This window comes from Toxorhynchites rutilus, chromosome 3, assembly GCF_029784135.1.
Source record: "Toxorhynchites rutilus septentrionalis strain SRP chromosome 3, ASM2978413v1, whole genome shotgun sequence".
Lineage (NCBI taxonomy): Eukaryota > Metazoa > Arthropoda > Insecta > Diptera > Culicidae > Toxorhynchites > Toxorhynchites rutilus.
In genome coordinates this window covers 199248555-199271294 of record NC_073746.1, presented here as the reverse complement: position 1 = coordinate 199271294, position 22740 = coordinate 199248555, and the positions used below count along the sequence as shown (strand labels likewise).

The 22740-nt window shown below is 37.9% G+C and overlaps 1 protein-coding gene across 4 annotated transcripts in view; it reads left to right on the top strand.

Moving 5' to 3' along the window:
• The window catches only part of LOC129780177 (O-acyltransferase like protein-like), a 103182-nt gene extending 81135 nt beyond the window's left edge, over positions 1–22047 (top strand). For 3 of the 4 annotated variants that reach the window (XR_008743854.1, XR_008743852.1, XR_008743853.1), the window contains exons 2-11: positions 2758–3014; positions 3078–3250; positions 12010–12296; positions 12359–12493; positions 13540–13798; positions 14202–14367; positions 16290–16595; positions 20734–21051; positions 21181–21697; positions 21752–22047. Coding sequence is in view for 1 of the 4 variants with exons in the window: in XM_055788170.1 (XP_055644145.1) it covers positions 2758–3014; positions 3078–3250; positions 12010–12296; positions 12359–12493; positions 13540–13798; positions 14202–14367; positions 16290–16595; positions 20734–21051; positions 21181–21300 (2021 nt within the window). In the remaining 3 variants the exon portion in view is untranslated. Of the gene's footprint in view, positions 1–2757; positions 3015–3077; positions 3251–12009; positions 12297–12358; positions 12494–13539; positions 13799–14201; positions 14368–16289; positions 16596–20733; positions 21052–21180 lie in introns of all 4 variants that reach the window. The other variant, XM_055788170.1, reaches the window with a different exon arrangement.
• The last annotated feature ends 693 nt before the right edge of the window (positions 22048–22740 follow it).

Here is a 22740-nt window from a genome sequence, read left to right as displayed (position 1 = left end):
AGATAATAGAGAAACTATAGTAAATCTATTCGTATAATATTACAATCGAATAAAAAAACATCAAAATCAAAAACCATTCAACAATTCATCCATTGCTAATAAGCTTTTCTCATTTGATGAGTAAAGATTCATTCCAGATTCTAGCACAAAAAATACAATAAAACGAACTTTTTAAGCTGCGTGAAAGATGGCGAAATATTGTAGAATAAAATAATGTGAATGTAGAATGTAGAATAAAACTGATAAATGGAAGTCTGCTCATAAAAAATGCGGATCATGTTGTGGTAAGAGGTCTTCCACAATGTTCTTCTGCTTATCCGGTTTTTAATTGATACTTTGAGTAATAGATTTTTAAATATGATGATTGAACCTGAACGAAAATGTCAATATAATAATTGTTCTCCAAATATATTGGCCTCTGTATACAAAGAAAACTTTATGTACTATACACAGTTATTTTTCATACTGTCGTTATCGAACAATTACCATGAATCATTTATTCGGTTGAATATAAACTATTTCAACTATTTCATTGTCACGAAAAACAAACTTGATATTCACTAGATATTGAACCCAAGCCGGTCTGCTTGTTTGGGTAGCCCTAAAAAAATATATTCCTCATTTTGTTACGATGGAACACATCTTCCTAAAGTTGAAACGAATCCTAACGACTACAACGATTAAAAATCACGAATTAATAAAAACAGCTTTGAAATAAAAGCTTGATCCATAGTTATGTAGGTGTATTCTTCTTCTCTATGCACGCTCAAGGTGGAACTTCGCCTTCTCAATGTGATCTTGTTTGTGTATCTTTATACGACCATTGTCAAACAACACGTCACATTAAACACTCTCTACAAATGAGACTGACATCTGAATGTCGACGGTTGATGTTTGTAGTGTGAACTTCCGTTAACAAGCTGTCAAATGTCGACGTCATTTCGTTCAACGGAAGTACAAAATATAGGCAATGAAAAATAGAAATAGATTTGTCAAATTCTCCCGAGATTTAGAAAATATTTCTCTAGACAAATAGATAGCGAATCCGATTAGAGTAATTATTCGGCTTCCTAGAAAGTTCCCGTAAGACCTTTTACTATTGCCCACCAAATCGAAAAGCAAATTTTGAAGCCTGAAAAAATTCTGTACAATTTGTGTATCGTGCTTCATCATGTCATACCATGTCATTTGGAAGCATTCTTATCCAAAAACCTCGTTCATTACTGGGCTGCCTTTAATTTTTTTTTGGCCTAGGACTACGTCTTTCATTTCTGTACCGGGGTGTAAGTTTAATGTTTCGAAAACGAGAGAGTGACGCTGTAGTGCAAGGTTTTGAACGTTAATAACTCTTTACCGACTGAATGGAGTGTTATAATAATCACTTCATTTCAAAGATAAAATGTCAAAGAGTTATATGATTGTCACTTATTGGTTCGAAAAATCGTATCAACAAAACAAGTTATTGCAATCATAACAATCTAGCTCATTGATGATGATTGCTTTTATGGTGATCAGAATGTGTTCCCAAACACGGACGCATAATCAATGCACCTGGAGAAACAATCGTGGCGAATACATGCAAGCTGTAATTTCTTTTACTCGCTTGCAAATGCACTCGAGCAAAGAAAGATTTGCGCATTTGGTTCTCGTGATGCAATCGTATCCAAGAGCATCAGTTTCTGTTTTGCTTTCGCATGGAATGGTCATGAAGGAATGTTTGCTTGTAGTTGCGGTCGAGCGGAGGAAGATTTGCGCATTCGGTTTCAATGAAGCAATCGTATCCAAGAGCATCCATGCTTCGGCGTGGAGTGGTCATGAAACCTCTCGTTTATTATTCTCACGAAAACGGAATAGAACTACGCATAATACTACTACGCGTTTTTTATCTGGACTACCAACTAGTTCGAAATAGTTGAATTTCATGTTAATAACAATTTCATAGTCATAGTCATCCACTCACACACTAACAAGGAAAATTTTCAGCAATCTTTAGAAATTTAATTGAGAATTCATTTAGATGAAATTTAGAACAAATGATTACCGAGCCAGCGGTAGTCCTACGTCTACCTTGCGGTTATATCACAGATATAACCCACTTCAAGGTTTTTTTTTTCTCATCGGATTCGATTTTTCGAGTTCCGCTGGTCGTTTTTTTGCAGCATGTCACACCCTTCACACCCGTATGGCCTCGACGAATTTCAGGAAGTTGAGTTCGTCGTGAAGTAGCACCGGTTCATGGTTCATTCTTCATCTTCAAACTTCGTACGTGGTCCAAGTATTTTGGGTCTTGCAGGGTTAATGCTTCTTCGAATTTCATGGCTGTAGTTGTTGTGAGTGAGCCAAGGTAGACAATCTCGTCGATCACCTCGAGTTCGTCGTCCCCGATTACTATGTTACGACCAAGAGCTACTCAGCAAATTCTTGTATAAAGAGATTTGAAGATTTTTTTTTGTACATATTGGTTGTTGGTTTTCTTTTTTATATTACTCGATTCTGAATCCTAACAACTGAATTATGATAATATCTTTTGTCTATCCGCTAATTCATTCATGCGTTAAAATTTCTATACCGTTTTAGCTTTTAGCTCGCCATTAATTAATGAATAATGTAAACTTTCATCCCTGATTCTATCTCATACTCAGTATAACATCCGATAATTCCATCATTTCGACCTAATTATCATCAGCTACGATTGCTCAGAAAAATTATTATTGATTTACAATGGCTCTGAACAATCTTCTATTTCATCTATTTCAGTGGATGACTCATCTGGGAAGTACAACAAAGGATTCTTTTGGGGTAACAATTACTGGACTGGATCTATAACGCAATGTTCGTTCATCTATCGGAGCAGTGTCGACAAATATCAGACAAAAACAGCTAAAACTACGGATATATCATATATCAACGGGAATTTTCTCGGCGCTTCTGAGATAATGCATGAAAATCCTCCATTTGTTCCTGGTTTCTACATGTTGAAAGTGTTATTGAATGACACATTGATGCTCGGACCGGTAATTACAGAGAATTGACGGAAAACTTCAGCTATTTCATTATGTTTCGAAAACTATTTCCAGCCAAGAACTATTCTCATGGGACTCTGCCTTCCTGGATCATGCCAGCTCGATGACATCACAAAGATGACAAGTAGTAGCAGTCCCTCTCCAGATAATTTTAGGATATTAGGCGTGAGATCTCCTACTCTCAACAATTTTTCCCTGTGGAAAGACTTCACGTTCCAGGTTTTATTGTAATTATGATTTAGTTCATCGTTAAATAATTATTAACAGTAGTATTATATCCAACTCTTGGATGTATCGCGCATCCATAACAGCTAAACATCTTAATTAACAGAAAAATTCAACAAAAAAAAAAACTTGCACTAGGTGGCCCACTAGGAACTTGTTTGCCCAAAAACTTCGGAAATTACTTTTTTATAGGTCGCCATGGATGAAATCTGTATACAAATTCTTATCGAAGTATGCATTAAAAAAATGGACTAATTTCGGATGGCGATGACAAAAACTACCAAATGTTCAATGGACCACACTATCAATAAATCCTACGTTTGTTAAGCCTTCTATAACAATTCTTCAACGACACCTTACCAGGCGGCCTTATGGTAGATCCTATGAGAGTTGGTGGTTTTCGGTATAATGTATAACCTCAACTGGTTCATCTCCTCCACTGAAACCAGGTCCGACCATAAGACCACATTCTTCTTCGCTTCTTGCTTCTGCTGCTTCTTGATGAAGGTGGCAGTTTCCGGCAGGTACTTCATACTCTTCCCGTTGACGGTAAGCCCCGAAGGGTTGAACATTTCCTTCTCTCTGATCTTCAGTCACAGAAGGATCTTCTTCGGAAACATGGTGTGAGAGCTATATTGAACGTCATCGCTAACCTCCTTTGTGGCGGATGTTAATCACTCACCTCGACTGACGCATCCGCATAAACACGTCCATTTTGACCAGGTACTTCTCCACCGTGTGGCCGGAATATCCGAACTCCGAACCCAGGACGCGGAACAATGAGGCTACCCTCCTTTTGGTCGAACTGCCCAAACCAGCTTTCTGTTCGATGCTCTCGCCTTTCTCCAGGAGCTAGATGATGTTTTAGATGACGGATCGGCTGTATCCGGTGGATACGAAGAGCCTCACAATGTTCATTTTTTTCGTTCCTGGGCAGGGTTAACAGGGGCAGGGCGCAGTTATTTTACCGCTTTCGTCATGGCTACTGCAAATCGACTTATAACGCTGTCATTTTTTTCTGTACATAACCGGGTTGCTACGATCGGCGATGAATAAGTGGATTCACCCTCGGGTCCTTTTTCTAATACACTCTGTCCAACTTCTATTCTATTCACCCTAATTCTATTTCGTTGCAACACAAACAGATTGAATTTCAACAAGATACATTCATACATTGTTGCATGCTTAGAATAAAGTGCCTGTGCCTAAATATGATAATTTCAGCTGTCCAGTTTCTATAATACCATTTCAAAATTCATATATTAGGCTGTCAAAAAAGTCCTGCGGTATTTCCGCGAGGTGTCGTTGTAAGCGCGTAGTTCTAGTTGTATTCATTGTATCGAGTCATACTATAGCTTGTGGGAAAGGTATTTTTTTTTTATAATATAGTCCTTGACAGTGTTTTGTTTGGTTAAGTCGTTCGTGAGTTATAGTGTCGCAAATATGGAGCAAAATAAAGAGAAAATCCGACATATTTTACAGTACTACTATGACAAAGGCAAAAGTGCATCTCAAGCTGCCAATAAAATTTGTGCAGTTTATGGACCCGATACAGTTTCCATTTCCACCGCACAACGATGGTTTCAATGTTTTCGTTCTGGTGTAGAGGTCGTCGAAGATGCGCCACGCTCCGGAAGGCCTGTCGTCGAAAATTGCGACAAAATCGCTGAATTAGCCGAGAAAGACCGGCATAGTAGCAGCTGTAACATCGGCCAAGAGCTGGGGATAAGTCATCAAACCGTAATTAACCATTTGAAGAAGCTTGGATTCACAAAGAAGCTCGATGTATGGGTGCCACACACGTTGACGCAAAAAAACATCTTTGACCGTATCGACGCATGTGAATCGCTGCTGAATCCCAACAAAATCGACCCGTTTCTGAAGCGTATGGTGACTGGCGATAAAAAGTGGGTCGCTTACGACAACGTGAAGCGCAAACGGTCGTGGTCGAAGCCCGCTGAAGCGGCTCAGACGGTGGCCAAGCCCTCATTAACGGCCAGGAAGGTTCTGCTGTGTGTTTGGTGGGATTGTCAAGGAATAATCTAATTTGAGACAAAACTATGCATTGTGGAAAAGAGATATGGAATGAGGAAATATTTATATTCGGAGCTGTTGCAGCTGTTGAATTTCGTAATTCACGGTTTACGCAACATGATGTATTCAAAACTACAATTTTTTGAAACAATGTACGTTTTTACAACACACTAGCTTTTTGAAAGCATTTTCAGTCACTCGATTCTCGTTTTCCACTAATACACACTATTAATATTTGAATTAATATCAGACACAATTCTCGTTCAAATATACTATAATCACTTGCAAATAAAATCTTGAAAGAGGAAAAGATAATTTTCATTTATATTTTTTGTTTTTGAAGTGTGTTGTTTTTCTTGAAAAATCATTACTATTTTCTCACACCAACGAAATACGAAGTTCAAGTTAAACTAATAATGTAAATCGTAGTGATGTCACTGCGGGACATATGGAAATTCAATTTTCCGAATTTTACCATTTTCTTTCAAAATTTTCCAATTTTTCTAACTGTATCAGTTTTCTACGAGCATATGAATGATCGTGTAAGCACTTTGTGTTTGACACTTCCTGCCACAAGGTGCCTCAGCTACAATAAATACGTATGATACATACTATTTTTAGCCATAGATGTCACTCATTTCATCGATACTTTATTCGGTTAGCAAAGTAACAATGTAACGTTTTTCCTCCTTTTATATGTTACCATGTGTTACATGTTACATATATTCATTTATATGGTATTCATCTGTACGAGGATATTATTTTATGAATTTTCAAAATGTTCATCCATTCAACTGTTTCCATAACACCATATTTTGTTTCATTGAGTATGCATTGTGGAAAAAAAGAAGTGTAATGAGAGAATATTTACATTCGCAGCTGTTGTAAGAAGTTAATAATCCAAAGTTTACGAAACATGCCGTAGTTTTATAGTAAGAACTACAATTATTTGATAGAATACAGTGTTTTCGTAATGAATGAATGAAATGCAACTTTTCCGTATCAAATATTTATTCTATGTAAAAAGGTAAAACTTTGTTTTTGTATATGGAGGAAAAATAATGATCGTAGATTAAGTCTGATAACGCTCTCATATTATAATTATGAGCTTCATTGAGGTTCAGGACTACGTTTTTCAAGTAAAAATTTTCATTTAAATTTTAACGATCAGGTAATTTGAAAGAGAGTTATTTGTTTCACTTCGAGGTAGCTGTCGACACTGTGTCAACGTTATCGTGAATTGACATGTTGACTCATTGTTAAACGATGTATGGCTCTGGCGTTGAGAAAACTAAACATTCTGTCTTGTAAAGCTATCTATTGGTAATTTTATACAATCTTATTGGAATTCCGATGGGAGTATGATTTCATAGGTACAGGGAAACTTCGATACAACGTACCCTCGTTATAACGTACCCTCGATATAACGTCACTCGATATAACTTACATTTTACCTCGATATAACGTACACATTTCCAAAGTGTAAAGGAAAATTTTTTTCAATATTTTTTTTTCTGATAGAACGATGAATTATCTGTATTGTGATGCTGAAACAAGTTTTGTACCTTCAATCAATCCCGAAATACAGCTGGTTTTGTGATTCCGGATTCTAAATGAATCAAGCTTTAATCAACAGTACGAAGGGAAACATCATGAGAAAGGCTGGCTTCGTCTTCTGATTGACATTATTCATTAACTGTACTAAAACAGCAACACAATAATGTATTATAGACTACGTTTGTGAGTACTTTATTATGCTTCGATATAACGTACAATTCGATACAACGTACAATTTTGAAAGTAAAATGAACGTTATATCGAAGTTTACCTGTATTTATCATTTACACAATTACATTTTGGAGAGAAATATTACTGGGCACGTACATAAATTACTTACCGCTAGAAGGAGAGTCGAGATCGCGTTACTTACTATTTGTAAAGTATACGACTTTGCTACGTAAGAGAGTTGGGGAGGGGGTAGAGTAAGGTTGGGGGCCTGCTAGGCGGTTCAAAATCCCTAATTTTTGGCCCCGTAATTTGTGTACGTTGTCTTATTGATAACGGGCTAGCGTGGTTACGTCAAAAATGATTGAAAGAACCAATTTGATTATCTTCGATGTAGAGTGAAATGTGCTAATATTTAATACAGTGTATTATTCTATGAATTAATTCAGTGTATTATTCTATAACCAGTGTATTATTCTATATTGTAAAAAATTCCTAACTCTATTAGATAGAGTATATATTAAAAGCCGAAGAGCTAAGTTTAATTTATAACTCTTATTTATAAAAGTTGTCCATTCCACCTGAATTACCATTAGATTACCATTTTCGCTTCACACCAGTGAAAACGAAATTCTATGCCGTCAACACGAAAAGCAGTATGAAAAATCTCTGACATTTTACCGGTAGATGGCACTTTTTTTTAAATTTATTTTAGGCTCATTAGCATTCTAGCTGTAACAGAGCCAATTTTTAATCGTGTACATGTCACATGGTTATCATATCTATAATTTGTACATTACACAGTTGCCATTCGCCAGGATTCCTTCTATACCATTACATATGGTACATTTAAACAGTAGCCATTTAGGCGTAAGGGTTTTCTATCTGTTCTTCCATTATCCAGTTAGACCGGACAGCGGAGACAGTTGATTGATCATTGTTGAGTTGTTTATAGAACAACAGCCCGATGTGTCTTGCAGAGCAGAGCAGTTGTATGGATGAATCTATCTTATTTCGACCGTGGATCGATCTCCATCGCAAATGATTGTTGCGTGGACGTAGCTATGTAACAACACAAAGATGGTCAATGAGGGTCCTGAGTTTTGAACTCACGATCGATCGCTTACTAAGCGAACGCGCAACCAATGTGGCTACGGAGACCCCCTGGTAGATGGCACTAATTGCTAAATTTCTATTCAAGTCAGAGGGTACGTGACATTAGTGTGACGAGATATATGAAAAAGTATGGTTGAAATACAAGGTCCTTAGAACGGGAGAGAGAGTGGTAGGTCCTTTTGTTCTGACTTATCATTCCACTTATGTTCAGGTACTGCTACAAATACTTCATTCTATATAAAAAAACATTATTTGTCCAAACAATGAGTGTCTGTACGTCAAGATTTAAATCGAGTACGGAACAACAGATTTAAATTATCATTATACGGTTTGGTGCATTCACTTTCACGTGCGTCATTTATGAAACAATGTTATGAAAATCAATCGAGAAGTTTGAAAAACATCGAGAATTGAAAAGCTATTTATTTAGCGAATTTTGTACATCTTTATAAATAAGAATGATTTGGTGTCCCTACGTCACGATTTAACTCGTGAATGGAACAACGGATATGGATATGGGTGAAACGTGAGTGATCGAAATTATTTGTATTAAAATATCAATTATGAGTAGGACGAAGATCGCCTGGGTCTGAATATATAAGTTTTGCTTGAAAAAAATGCTAGATGTTTGCAACGGTATCGGGGATAGCAGGGATACTCAAACTTTTTTAAGCAAGAGACCCCTTTTCCAGAGTGAAGTGATACCATCGACCCCCTATAGCCAAAGTCTATAAAAAAAATTATCTTTATCTTATTCATTCAAAATATTTACCAATTCAAAAACATTGCGGGTGGTTAAGTGAGTAAACTCGACATTATTTACTCATCAGTAAACAGACATAAAATTCAATTAATATCAAGTGTAATTAATAATTATAAATACAAATTACAACAATAATACTTTCTACTAAAATATTAGTCATTCTTATAACAAGTTGGTTCACGTAACACAACTTATACAGTATCTTAAAGGTAATATAATAACACAAATAGGAACCAAAATCAGTTTTCGTTTATGTAGACCCCTGGGAACTAATATCGACCCAAGGGGTCGACATCGACCGCTTTGAGAATCCCTGCTCCAGGGAATAACTATCGAGTACTTATGAGCTGCTTCCCTATGGCCAAACGCTCAATTCGGACCTGTACTGCCAACAACTGGACCGCTTGAAGGTAGCACTCATGAAGAAGAGGCCATCTTTGATAAACAGAGGCGCATTGTCTTCCATCAGGACAACGCCAGGCCACACACTTCTTTGGTGACGCGCCAGAAGCTCCGGGAGCTCGGATGGGAGGTTCTTTTGCATCCGCCGTATAGTCCGGACCTTGCACCAAGTGACTACCACCTGTTTTTGTCCATGGCGAACGAGCTAGGTAGTCAGAAGTTAGCCGCAAAAGAGGCCTGTGAAAATTGGTTATCCGAGTTTTTTTTGCCAATAAGGAAGCGAGCTTCTATAACAGGGGTATTATGAAGTTGGCATCTCGTTGGGAACAAGTCATCGAACAAAACGGCGCATATTTGACTCAAAACAGATGATTGTAACTAATTTTATGAACAAATGAAAATTCAAAAAAAATACCGCAGGACTTTTTTGACAGCCTAATATATTATCAATGAAAAATCCAAAACGATCGGCTGATTTACATATCAATAATCTGGAAAATTCGTGTTGGAATACTATTTACAAAATTTTTCTGAACGGATTTCTCGACATTTTTCCATGTTTCCGAAATTACTACCTTGAGTTCTTCAATTGTGGTGTACCGCTTTCCCTCAGTGTAGATTCTTAATCCATTGCTTAGTTTCTTTGCTGGTATGAATAGTAGCATTGTTTTGCTGGAATGTGATTTTTTTGTGACGATATCCACGCAAAAACGGTAGCAGAGTGGATTCCAGAACATGTATGTAATCTTTGAATAATGTGAATGCTATCTTGATCTTTCCGTTTGCACAGAATCTCGTCCAAATCATGCACGAGCCTCCAACAAAATTGCTGGCTGGAAAATTCTGTTCCTTCTTCCGTAAATCAGGCTAAAACGTATCCGTATCCGTTTAAACCATCAGGACCATCCAAATTGACCTTTTTTCGTCAGTGAAGTGACCTATACATTGAAGAACTTTTCGTTATGATGTATTCTTTTGGAAACATTCTTTGTCCCAACATACCATGTCCCACTGTCGGTTCATTTGAGCTTTGGAAAAACTCAGACGTCTTCCGATGTGAGATGGTGTAAGATGAGGAGCTATAACTTTTTAAGCCCTCTTTATGTAAAGATTTTTTTCCAAAACTTGACGAATTGTCACCCGAGAAACATTTAAATTGAAATATTACTTTATTTGCATAAGCGATTTTGAGGTATCCGAACCTGTTCTAGATATTTCCCGCTTATCCCGGTCAGAGAGCTTCGATTTACGTGGAGCTCTCTCTCCTTCTTACCGTATCCTTGAGAATTCGCTAAATAATTGAGCACTACTTGATGGGTCCGCCGTACAAATAAAACACAAATTTCTGCATTACTCGAGAATTAATCAAGCAAACGAAATAAAATTTGGCATGTGGAAGTTTTTGGGCGGGACGAAGTTGGCCGGGTCAGCTGGTATAATATATTTATACAGATCTAGGAATCATTACCCAATTAAACGAACACTCATTCGACGGTCTGTGTTGAGAATTTATCGCAAAGTGATCAAATTCTCATCTTTCCGCGATGTCGTCATGGAGGTCTCCCAAGAAACGCGTCCATCTTTAGTGACCTCATCCTACATTCCCGGAATAACTCGTACCACTTCTTTATTTGGGAATAGAACAGACAGGTATCCCGGAGGCTGTCCGAAGGCAAATCCGATGTATCCTTTGGTGTTTTGTTTAGCTCCACACAGAACTCCATCGTTTAATACTTTTTTATCTTAACTCCGACGAGGTAACAAAACAGGGTTTATGTGAACCCCTGTAATGTCCGCACTCTCAGGTGAAAGTCAAACCTAAGACTTTGGAGCCCTATGAGATTTTGAAGTTAACCCTTCGAAATCACATATCATACACCACTTCTGAAGCGTCTGAAACTCATTATTTTTCTTTGTTTTTATTTTTCGAGGAGCGATGTATTTCAAAGAAGTGCATTGTATCAAGGGTCTCTATTGGGTATTGGTTCGCTCGGTCCTTGAATGCCTGTGAAGAATGGCCTCCTTACTATGATAGTAGTGTGCAGCGAATTAATTCGATTCAACGGAAATACGTTTTTCGTAATTTACCGTTAAGTGCCCATAGGTATGACGATCGTTTAACATTTATTGGATTATAATCATTAGCTTCACTGAGAGATATAACCAAGACATTATTCACTTTCGACCTTGTTTCAGAGAACATGGACCTTCATTCCATCCTCATGAACTAATTACGGTTACAGCGTAACAACATGTAACAAGTATGTACCGTGTGTTCAATCGTGGTAGTTCCTGTTTGGTTAGTCATCTGTCTCGTATGTCTATTCTTCCGATATTATAAAGTCCTGTTGTAAGAAGTATTCATAATAGTAGATGAAGATGATGTTTAAGATGTTTAAATTAATTCAATTAAAACACCATTATACAAGAGCAATTTTGAATAGGATATTGAATGACTGATTAATATTTTTTCCTTTTATCATCGAGAAAGTAGTATCAACTAACATCATTTGCTGTAGTTTTCAAAAAATGCATGCGAGCATGTTACTCAATTTCACTTTTATTAGATGGGTTAATATCAATAACATTTTTCTATAGAAATATTTTGTTTGATTGGATAGCAGCCAAAGTACAATTTAAATCCCTGTATTTCCAGAGTGCTATTTCCTCCTTTTTTGTCAATAACAGGTATATAATTAATTTTATTCCATATTTTCACAGTGTCGTAACAATTGTGGTGAGTTTACTGCTGATTGGAGGCACAGGATACGATCTAGTGTTACGGAAACGACAAAAAGAAGAGATAAAAATAAAGAGTTTCTCCAAGGATTTGAGCTCTGAATCATCTTCTGGGTTGGGATGTACGACTTATGATCTTACCCAAGGTATTCATGATAAAGGAGGCAAACCAAGGTGTGATGCGTTCGGAATCACAGTGAGTGTAAATAATAACAACTCGGATGAAAATCTGGCAATTGAACCTGCCGTTACGGGGGAGCAAAAACTTAGTAACATAACAAATTGATGCTATGTTTCCGTTATAATACAGTCTCATAATTTTTTCTTTTAGGTGTTTGGGCTGAACTGCTGCTATCTTTTTCCGTAGTCACAAACATACGAGCTATTTGTGATAGGAATGTTGGCAATGACACAATCCCATCCATCCATGGATTACGCGCTTTATCTATGCTTTGGGTCATCTTAGGTACTTAACAGTAAGCAGACATATAATTTAATAGTCAAATCTCGTTTGTCACAATACCTATAACCGGAGTACCGTTTCTTTTTTTTGCTTCCTTTGTAAAGAATGGTGTAACCAGAAATTCAGAGAATCACGTCGGCTAGTTTAACTATAAACATACTGTTACTGTGAGAAAGTCACCACAATAGAAGTTGCTAGAATCATTCGAAGGGTTTAGATGACAATTTTGGCATTTTCTCGATGATCCTTGTTTATTACAGAGATTGGATCATTGGAATAGAGAAACTTCTTTGGAAAAGTTTCAAGTTGCTCTAAAAACCGAAACAGTTTTGTCGGCGAACTGAAAGTCAGCGAAATAGCATTTCTCCATTGTTCACAGGCTTCCAAAGGGGTTTCATTACGCGAAGGTGTAGGGACCCTGTTAGAGATCTGAAGCCGCATTGAATTGCTTCTCCTTCTGTTTATCATCTTAAAAAAAAGCTTTTCATGTGGCTAGGGATGCGATCGACAGTATGCCGTTCACAAAAAACACTGCACATGGTCGATTTGGCCAATTTCAACAACTTTGCGATTTTTGGATCTACAGAATCTACAGAATCGATCTTTTATTCAAATTCGGTGACGGATGGATTATCTCATTCAACATCTATACTTCTGAATTGTTGTTTGTTTAGTTGGGTTGTCTCACTCGAGAATCGTATTTAATAAGAATGAATTTTGTGAGAATTTGCAGTAGAATCGAAAGTTTGTCGATTTCAGTTTCTTCAAAATCGGGAACATTTGTGTAAAGCATAAAAGGGCTTTTTCTTCAGTCAATAGCCTTTTCCCAAATAGATGGACAGTCATATGAATGTTTCTAATACTAAAACTAACACTAATGTTGCACTAATGCTGACTGATAAATAGGAATACAAATCGCAGAGGAATTATAGACGTTAAAGGTACTAATTGTGATGAATATGATTATTAAAAAGTTGCTAAGAAAATTACATTCCCTGCAACCATTCATTAACAGTAACCAATCTTTTTCGTTTCCCGATATACGCCAGGACACACGATGATCGTCGTGTTCAAATATTCAGACAACATGGAACTGCGTAAGGTTGTCGAGAAGGAAGTCCTATTCCAGGCAATCCTCAATGGTGCATATAGCGTAGACACGTTCTTCTTTATTAGTGGATTCCTTGTGTCATACATCTATTTTCGGACAAATGCAAAAGGAAAGCTTGAGAAGTTGACCCAAGGCGTTAATGACTTCACTGCTGGGACATACCACTTTTTCGGATTGGTCGGCTATCGCTTTGTAAGGTACATTCAGATATGATTATTTTCCTAGAATTACAAGAACTTCCAATACACAAATCAGGCGAGAAAGTATTAGAACCTTAAATAAATTTTTAACCTTAAACGCACGATTTTTTTCTTGAGATTTACAAACCGTGATCTTCTATAAATAACATTTAGAGATCTCCGTAATTGAAGTAATGTCAGAAAGATGGATTAACGAATTTTGCGGTATTTTGTTTTAATAGAGCATTGTTTTTCACAAAAACCAGCGATAACTTATTCAACATTCCATTTTTTATTCTGCTTGAGGTCGAAATCTATTAACAGTAGATGTCACATATAAAAATCTGAAATAATTAACAATAGCCGAAATCCGAAATAATTACAGCAAAAAAAACACTATTTAAATCAATTTCACTTTTAGACTTACCGCACCATATCTTTACGTTCTTGGAATGGTTGAAGTTATAATGCGGTATCTGGAACAAAATTCTGTTTTTGAGCCTCCTACCAAAGATCACATTACCTGTCCAAAGTATTGGTGGCGAAACATCATGTACATAAACACTCTTTTTCCGGTGGAGCAAATGGTAAGTTCAATTTCAACACAATAAATCTATTTTGAAGCATTTCAACTGTTATTTCCGCAACTTTTTCGACGTACAATGAAATAGGTTTCAAGATATGAACCATCCCATACGGTTCTGTTGTTCGTAATTGAGGTACTACTTGTCTTACATCTTCCAAATATCCATCTTGAGAACATGATCACTCCAATACATCTAGTCTATGGCTGCAGCTCTCCAACCTCGTTTTTCATTGATTCATTTTAAGTTCTGCTCTAACTGTTCAAACTACCTAACTTGCTGGGCGCCACTTCTTGTCTCAACCGGATTCGAAACGAACACGATTCGAAGACGAACACGATTTCGTACAGCAAGGCTGTTGTCTGGCTTTTTGGTAACATGTTACGTCCTTCGCACTCGATCAGTCTTGGTGATTTCGTGGATACTGGTTCATTTTCCTTCTGCATACTCCATTTTCTTGTACAATTAAACTACATTATATGCACTCGACATCCGCACCAAGTGCTTATGAGTCTCATTCAAGCATCGTCCAAGTTTCGTTCTGGTAGAGGTATTAAAAAAGATTTGTGCATGAGCTTGGAGCTTTGCGGAGTTCATAGTATGTACGACTTTCGTTGACTATCCGTTATTAGAATTTCACGGCTGCTGCTGTTGTCGGTTATTGCCAGAGAGCCAGGTAATTCAAGTTTGTCGAACAGTTCTATCACAACATTATTACAGATAGGGTTTTGTTATGTTCACCTCCTCCATTCATATGTTAAGTCATAGACGCAATGATCCTGAGCCCAATCACCTCTACTTCGTGTTTCATTCTATTCTAGACTCTAATAACCTCAAATGCAGCTCCCAGTTCGTGTTTGTTGGCAAAGCTTTGGCAGGAAATTGCGGTGTCTCAATATATTCGAATCAGTTTGGGTACTCGCAGGAGCTTCTATATCTAGTTCAACTGGTCTTCCGAGTCTCGTTGTGAACTTTCCTGTGCTGTTTGATGGTTTGCAGGGCCTGTCTCGACACCCTGCCTTGTTACCACTAGGTTCAACCAGTTTCTAACTTGAAGAACTAACGCTGTCGAGGTGCCATCCCCAACTCTCCAATGACCCGTGGGGCCAGCCCTGGGAAGAGTTTTTTTTATATTCCATGTGTTATCACAATGCGCTGTGGAATTTATCCTCTCTGGTTGTAACCGTTGATTTCCACGATCTTTGCTCTTACACATTTTGACTTACAGTATATATTTTTCGTCGAAAGCTCTTATAATTCTGGATTGTTTCGTAGGTTTTTTCAACGTTCAACGGCGTTTACTAACAAATATTGTGTATTTCATTTGATTACGTCAGATCATCAGTATATTTATTTTGGATACTAGATCGTTTGAAAAGTCCGTGCAAGTCAGGTAGATGGCACTACGGGCGCATATCGAGGTTATGGCCGTCTCTTGAAAAAGTTCACACCAATTTTTACCCAGATCGGTCTGTTTCTTTGTGTTCGGCATTCGTTTGAAACCATCAGTTCACACCTCAGCTATTGTGGTTACAACTCGTTTCACATCCCTCTTATTCTCAAGACTTGGCTCCCTCGGACAGCTAATTGTTTCACAATTTGAATAAATCGCTGACTGGTAAAAAGTTTTATTCCAACAAGAAGGTGATAGCTGAAACGAATGGATATTTTTTAGGCTTGGAGAAACCCTGTTATTCGAAAGGGATCAATAATCTAGAGTAGAGTTGGAACACTTCTCCTAAGCATAAAAGGAAACTATGCGGAAAAATAAAAAAAAACAATACATCAAAAAATTTACTCCAAACAATTAACTAGTTTATATTTTTGCATGGATTTTTTTAACAACTCCTGTACTTTCGTTTATTTTTTATCAAGCATCATTTAATTAGTATCTTCGATCTTTTAAATTTCGTATGTATTTCTAGTGCATGCTCTGGAGTTGGTATCTGGCAGATGACACTCAATTCTATATCATCGGAGCTATCATTTTGATCATCGCAGTTCGACATTTCAAATTTGCGGCGGGGATGCTGTTATTATTTATGATTTCATCATGGGCTACTACTGCATATATAGCGTTCTCGAATAATCATATGCCGAACGCTGATGATCCATTTGCTTTATTCGATAAAATCTATGACAAGCCCTGGACACGACTCGGACCATATTTAGTTGGAATGTGCGTTGGATGGATATTATTCAAAACTAATTGTAAAATTAGATTATCCTGGGTAAGTACACACTGGAAATAATTAGAATACTTCTCCTGAAAAATTGCAAAATTGTGAAATGATTGCACCACATGCAATGGCTCAAAACTTTTCGTAAACATGACGTTGAACAACTCAATTTTACAAAAAATATGGTTTATCGTGTATTGTTTACATCCAATTATATTCAACATATTCCATTGTATAGTTTCCATTGTTTATCTCAGATTGGTACATGTTATTGTGTTTATAAAAGTGAAAGGCGCTAAAAACGATTTAACGAATACAGACCCGACACTGGTCAATCATTGATATAGGTACCCGAAAATGTCCTGTTGACAAGGTATGGCTCTAGAATACCTTGCTATCTCGATGACACCCGGGAGACACACCCAGAAAATAGAGCCACGTTCACGAAGAATTATTAGAATGCGACTGCCCGAGAAGGGTCCCAGTACTGGAACTGGGCCTGGAAGCAAGCGGATAGGAGCAAGCGGATAGCGACTGGATGGCGTAGTGGAAGAGTGAGCCGCCGGGTTCAACCCGAAGAGCTACCGCCACACGGAAGCAGCAGCCTTCAACACCACCTAACAAAGGCTGTGCCTACAAGACGTGTGGCGACTGCCAGAAAACAGTCGTACACATTGTAGGTACCACGGGGCAACGGATCATGGACACATGGAATGAACAGATTCGTGATTCGCGCCTATTTCACGCGAGGAAACTCACCAGCTGACAGAAAAAAAACTGGCTGAGAGATAAGTTATTGAATCGAACAAGGCACACGCGATCAACACTTTCGCGCTTCTGTGTATTGCCCTGGTACGACAACTGCGCGAGTGCTTCACAGAACGCACCACCAACCGTCGATAAGGCCACGTCTAGTCTGTGACTAACGCGAGGTGAATTCTCTTCAATAATAAATGCGACAAATCCATAGCCATTCAGGACGGGATAATGTCGAGAAGAAACTGCAGACAATCCGTTTGACATGAAGACGTTGATGAGATTTTCTGGAAGTGCCATTAACACGTTGAAAACGTAAACTACATTATGGTAGGTTGTCTTGTTTTGACCTACGTAGCCTACAAACTACCGGTATCTGCCTGCCCTGTCCTGGAAAATGACCGTTTCAAGTTGTACTGGGATCGCACTGTTTTCACCGACCTCACGATCCGCCAGAACCAGATATAATGATTTACAACCAGAGCGACCGACAAGTCACCACCATCGATGACGCTATCCCATTGAACCAATATCTGGAAGTCGCAAAATCTGTAAGTATCGACCATTGACCGTGGATTTGATGGAACTGTATGGGCTAAGGGAGGTACCTAGAATTGATCCTGTTGCTCTCTATGGAACTGGAATTATCCCGAAGACACTTCTGGAAGTGCTAGGGTGTTGAAAATAGAGAAATGGGATGATCAACATCGGCTGCAGTGGAGGACGTTGCTACCTAAGCTCCCAAGAGTTATTTTTCTGACGTCGCTGTAGAAAGCTATTCATTGCTGCAAGACATCTCTTTGTCGATGCAAGCAGATCTGCATACGTTTTTGGCGGCGAAGTCAAAGTTATCGCCATTGAAAATTTTAAGGATTCCACGGCTTGAATTCCAGAGGGACACGCTTCCTTAACAGAATCATATCTATGCACGTTATTCCAGTGACGAAGCGTTTTCTGTGGACGGATTCAGCCACTTTTCTGGTTTGGACTCGGTCGGATAAACGCCGGTATTACCATTTTGTAGAATTTATGATAGTTATGACTTCAGATTCCATTCAGACTGAACGTTTCAGACAACGTTACTAAGTGGGTAACGGTGACGAATATCATTTCCGTCAGCCGTAGTTCCCCGGACCAGATTTCATACGGTTTTTCAAAGAGAACCTTCCGAGGAAGAATTGATTATCTACAACGTGCATCCATCTTAAAAGCACCCATGGTCGATGTTTCAATGTTCAGCAAGGGCAAGACTACACAGAACCGTGACCTATGCAACGAATCAGTTGGACCTCTAACTTAAAAGGAGTTGAAGGAGGTGGAAATAACGCTGTGTCGGCCGACTCAAAAAAGTTTTTATCGGAGATAATGGTGCTTAAAGAAGCAAAAGGAGATCCGGAGATGGAGCGATATCGAAGTGGAGTCTAATTTTCAAGCCGTGGCAATCTATGAAAGAGGACGGCGTTCTGCGCCAACTCTATAATATCCCAAACTTGCGATTGATGGTTACTGAGGTATCTGAGAGCTGTATGTGGTGCAAAGTCTATCTTCCTCAACCACGCACACCCCTGACGCTCATCTGGTTGATTCCTTATGCACGGCCTTTTACATATGTAGACTTGGACTGTAAAAGTAACGGCAAGTAAAGTAAAAAGGACTGCCCTCGCAAAAGTAAGTCGTAGTAACACAAAGCGGTCCACTAGGAGGTTGTCCATAGTTCATCATCGCAAAGATATGTCAAGATATGCTTCACGGAGAGGATCTTTAAAGATAACATGACGAAAACCGGACGACGAGGTTTTGGAAATGTTTGGGAAATGTCCCATTAGAATCAGCCGATCAATAAGCTCCTAATAATTTCCTCTTAGGAAGATTTAGTGAAGTGAAGCAGTAGCCAGCGATGCCTGTTGATCCCAAAGCGTAATTGAGAAGATGGAATAATGAATGGATGCTCGCACAACACTTGTTAGATGGGATATGGAAGCATCGGATAAAGAAATATCTGCCGGTAATTTCAAGCTGATTGGAATGGTTTAATAAAGGTAAAAAAACACGTCAGGGAAGAATAAGTGTTGATTGTTGAAGGCAGTCTTCAGACTCGGTGCTTATGCGCAACAAGGTTGAGCTCCCACTTCTTGTGTACACTTGTGCTCTGGCGAATGAGTTTTACGCTGAATTTTGCGCCGTGCTTGCGCTCTCTGTTGAGATATTTTTCTTCACACAAGCGTATACGGTTCGTATGGAGATGCGCTGTTGTTTTCATGCTTAGCTTTGAACGAGCGAAGACAAAGCGGGCGCTAGAATTTGATGTGTATGTGTGTGTGTTTGTGTAAAGAATGAGGCGCGCATCACACAAGTGAGAAGAGATGTTTGGTATCTGAATTCTGCGCCGGGTACATTTTGCGCTGTCGTGTTTTGTCGTGAATTCGCACCAAGAGAGAACACATGTTTGCTTTGTACGCGCGCTGATGAAAATAAAACTCAAGCGCAGCGCTGCGTATGGTTTCTGAAGATTGGTTGAAGGCGATATACGAAACTAATGAATAAGATTAGTCGACATTAAGATTATGCGGCGAAAGGATAGAAGGGTTCGACAAACCGGGTGCAGACGTCGAAGGGTGTCATTAGAAGACCGTGAAGCCGGTGTTTTACGACGTTGTAGGTGAAGATAAACCAAATGCAGGTGGTTTATGAGTGGAGGGAGCCTATCGGCAGCCACTTTGAGAATTTTCAAAACGCTCTGCTAGCGAGGAAGATCTCCAGCATCAGTGAAAAGGCATTGAGTGAGAAGGCAAATTAATATAAAGGACAAAACGGCTCGTGTTGAAAAAGGAGGTTATTGTATTGAAAATTATAAAAACACAGTCATAACATCCATCATCTTCAACACCAGCATTTTTTTGTTACAGTATTTCACACAATCTGCTAATATCTTCGAATATTTTGAATTGGATACTGTTGACAGATGTAAAAAATGACCAAATGACCAAAATGAACAATGACACACACTTTTTCATTAGTGTGTGTAACTATAAATGTGGTAATTTCGGTTTCTATACATATACCTGGTAGATCTAGAAAATGGATGACTGATATACCAACTTCAACGTGTGTTATGGTCTAACATGATTCACGAATACGCAATATTATCGTTGATTTATACTCTTGGAGTAAAAAATCCTTACTTTTTTTTAAACTCAATATCATATATTTCTACTGTAAAATACTTATAAAAAAATGTTTTTTATGCAGTATTTGTAAGGTTGTTGAAATTTATTGGGAACTAAGAAAAAACACAACAAACTAGAATTGGAATAATATTTTAAATATTTCGGTGTATGTGTAATGAATAGCTTCGAATCTAGCAGTCAAGTCTACAAAGAATAATTTATTGTTCATATATTTGTAAATGAATCGAATCCTTTGTTTTTTACAGATCGCGGTAATTACGGGATGGACTGTTTCAACGTCAATGATTTTATATCTGTTGTTTGGTCTCTTTAACACCACTCTAACGCAAATCACTGCCGCAGCATACAGTTCTTTGAGCCATACAGCGTGGGCCATGGCTTGTGCATGGATCATAATCGCCTGCTCAACTGGATATGGAGGATGGATTAATAAACTGTTATCAGCTCCTTTACTTTACCCTTTTTCCAGAGTTACGTACTGCGCTTACCTAGTACATCCAATAGTAAATAGGATATATGCCATGGAATCGGAATCGCCAATCCACATGTCTCCAAATAGTCTGGTAATTATCAAGAAAATGATACACTTCAGCACAAAGTTACTCGTTTCTGTGCTGTTTGAAATTAAACAGATTATATGCATGCATATAAAAACGAATCTCGCATTAATTCTATCCTTTTTTATATTGCAGACTACACTGTACATGGGCCAGGTGGTATCGTCATACTTGCTGGCTTTTGTTATCTCACTTTCATTTGAGGCACCTGTGGTTACAATGCTCAGAATTATGTCACCCAACAAAAAACGATGAACGTGAAGTGTACAGTATACCGCTCTCCTCTCCGCATGCTGTTGATTTGACTTTTACTATTTATGTGCAGCATCTCTTTGTTAGATAATATGTGTTTAGGGTTAACTTAATTTCCATGATGATTGTGTTGGATAGTAATAAAATTATATTTTGTATTTCGAGAATTTTTGTAATAAAACAATATCATAGGAATCAGTTCTAATATTTTATAAAATTGTTGAATCTAAAATGACGTAATTAATTTTATATATTAAATGACATACACACGTATAAATACTACACAAACAAAAACGATACAATAAAATCATAGGTTTTTCAGTCTATTGCCACATGTGAACAATCGAGCTTCAGACACCTAGGATCCGGAATAACTGCTCATCCTATAGCAGCGCCTCTAGTAATTTTTTCCAATAATAATTTAATATTTTGATTTGATGTGTTCCTCTTTCAGTGATGAAAATTTGTTTATGATCGATCAGTCAAAGAATTTTCAGTTGCGGATGCTACAAACGGGACCATGGTTTCGAGGATGTAAAAGGAAGAGTTCCTGGGAAAGCATGTGCTTCCGTACATCAAAACTCACGAAGAGTCTACGTGTTTTTGTCACGTTTGGCAAGCTACAGATAAGACATATTTCAGTTGTATCGTGATAATGGAGCGGGTTTCATCGGAAAGGCTTTCAACACATCAAAACCAAGTGGAGAAATAATTTCAAACAAAAGCACAAGAAGAGCTGTTGGGAGAACTTTATCGGAATACTTTACCGAATATTTTTTTCTGAAAGTGCAATAAATAACAATGATGAATAATTTTGACCCCAGAACTTTTTTACTTCATCAAATCCTTACCAAGATAGAGCTGATTCTAGATGACTCTGAAGTGTGTAACTTAAGCACTGGTTCACTATCAACACATTCTAATATTCTCACATATATACTTTTTCATTGTATTGTTGTACGTTTGCCAATGATCTTGGATTCAATCTCAGGACCCATATATCATCCAATTTGAAGTCCAATTAAGAGATTTTTTTACGACTAGAAGCGAATGAATTTTGTAGTTGAAAGTCTTACAAATTTAAAAAAAACTAATTTAAAAAACCGATGAGCATTTGATTTTCTACTCTGGTTCTGCTTTGAGAATGTACCTCCGACAGGTTAATAATATGCATTTATTGTAATTTATCTATAAGGATCGAAGGACAGTTCAATCTTCGGTGTGTAAAAATATTCTCTCGAAGTAATACTGTAACCGTGGTTATTATTATATGCGACACATTTTTTTTCACAGATTTAATTCACTTTCGAATTTTCACCTGCCCCCGGGTTTCTGAATGCCAAAAGGGGACTAGGCTCTGCGGAATGCACGTATCTGCATGCTCGTGCTGTTTTAGTCCTGACCGAGGAATTGTCGGACAATCGCGCAGGTGCTAAGGATGAC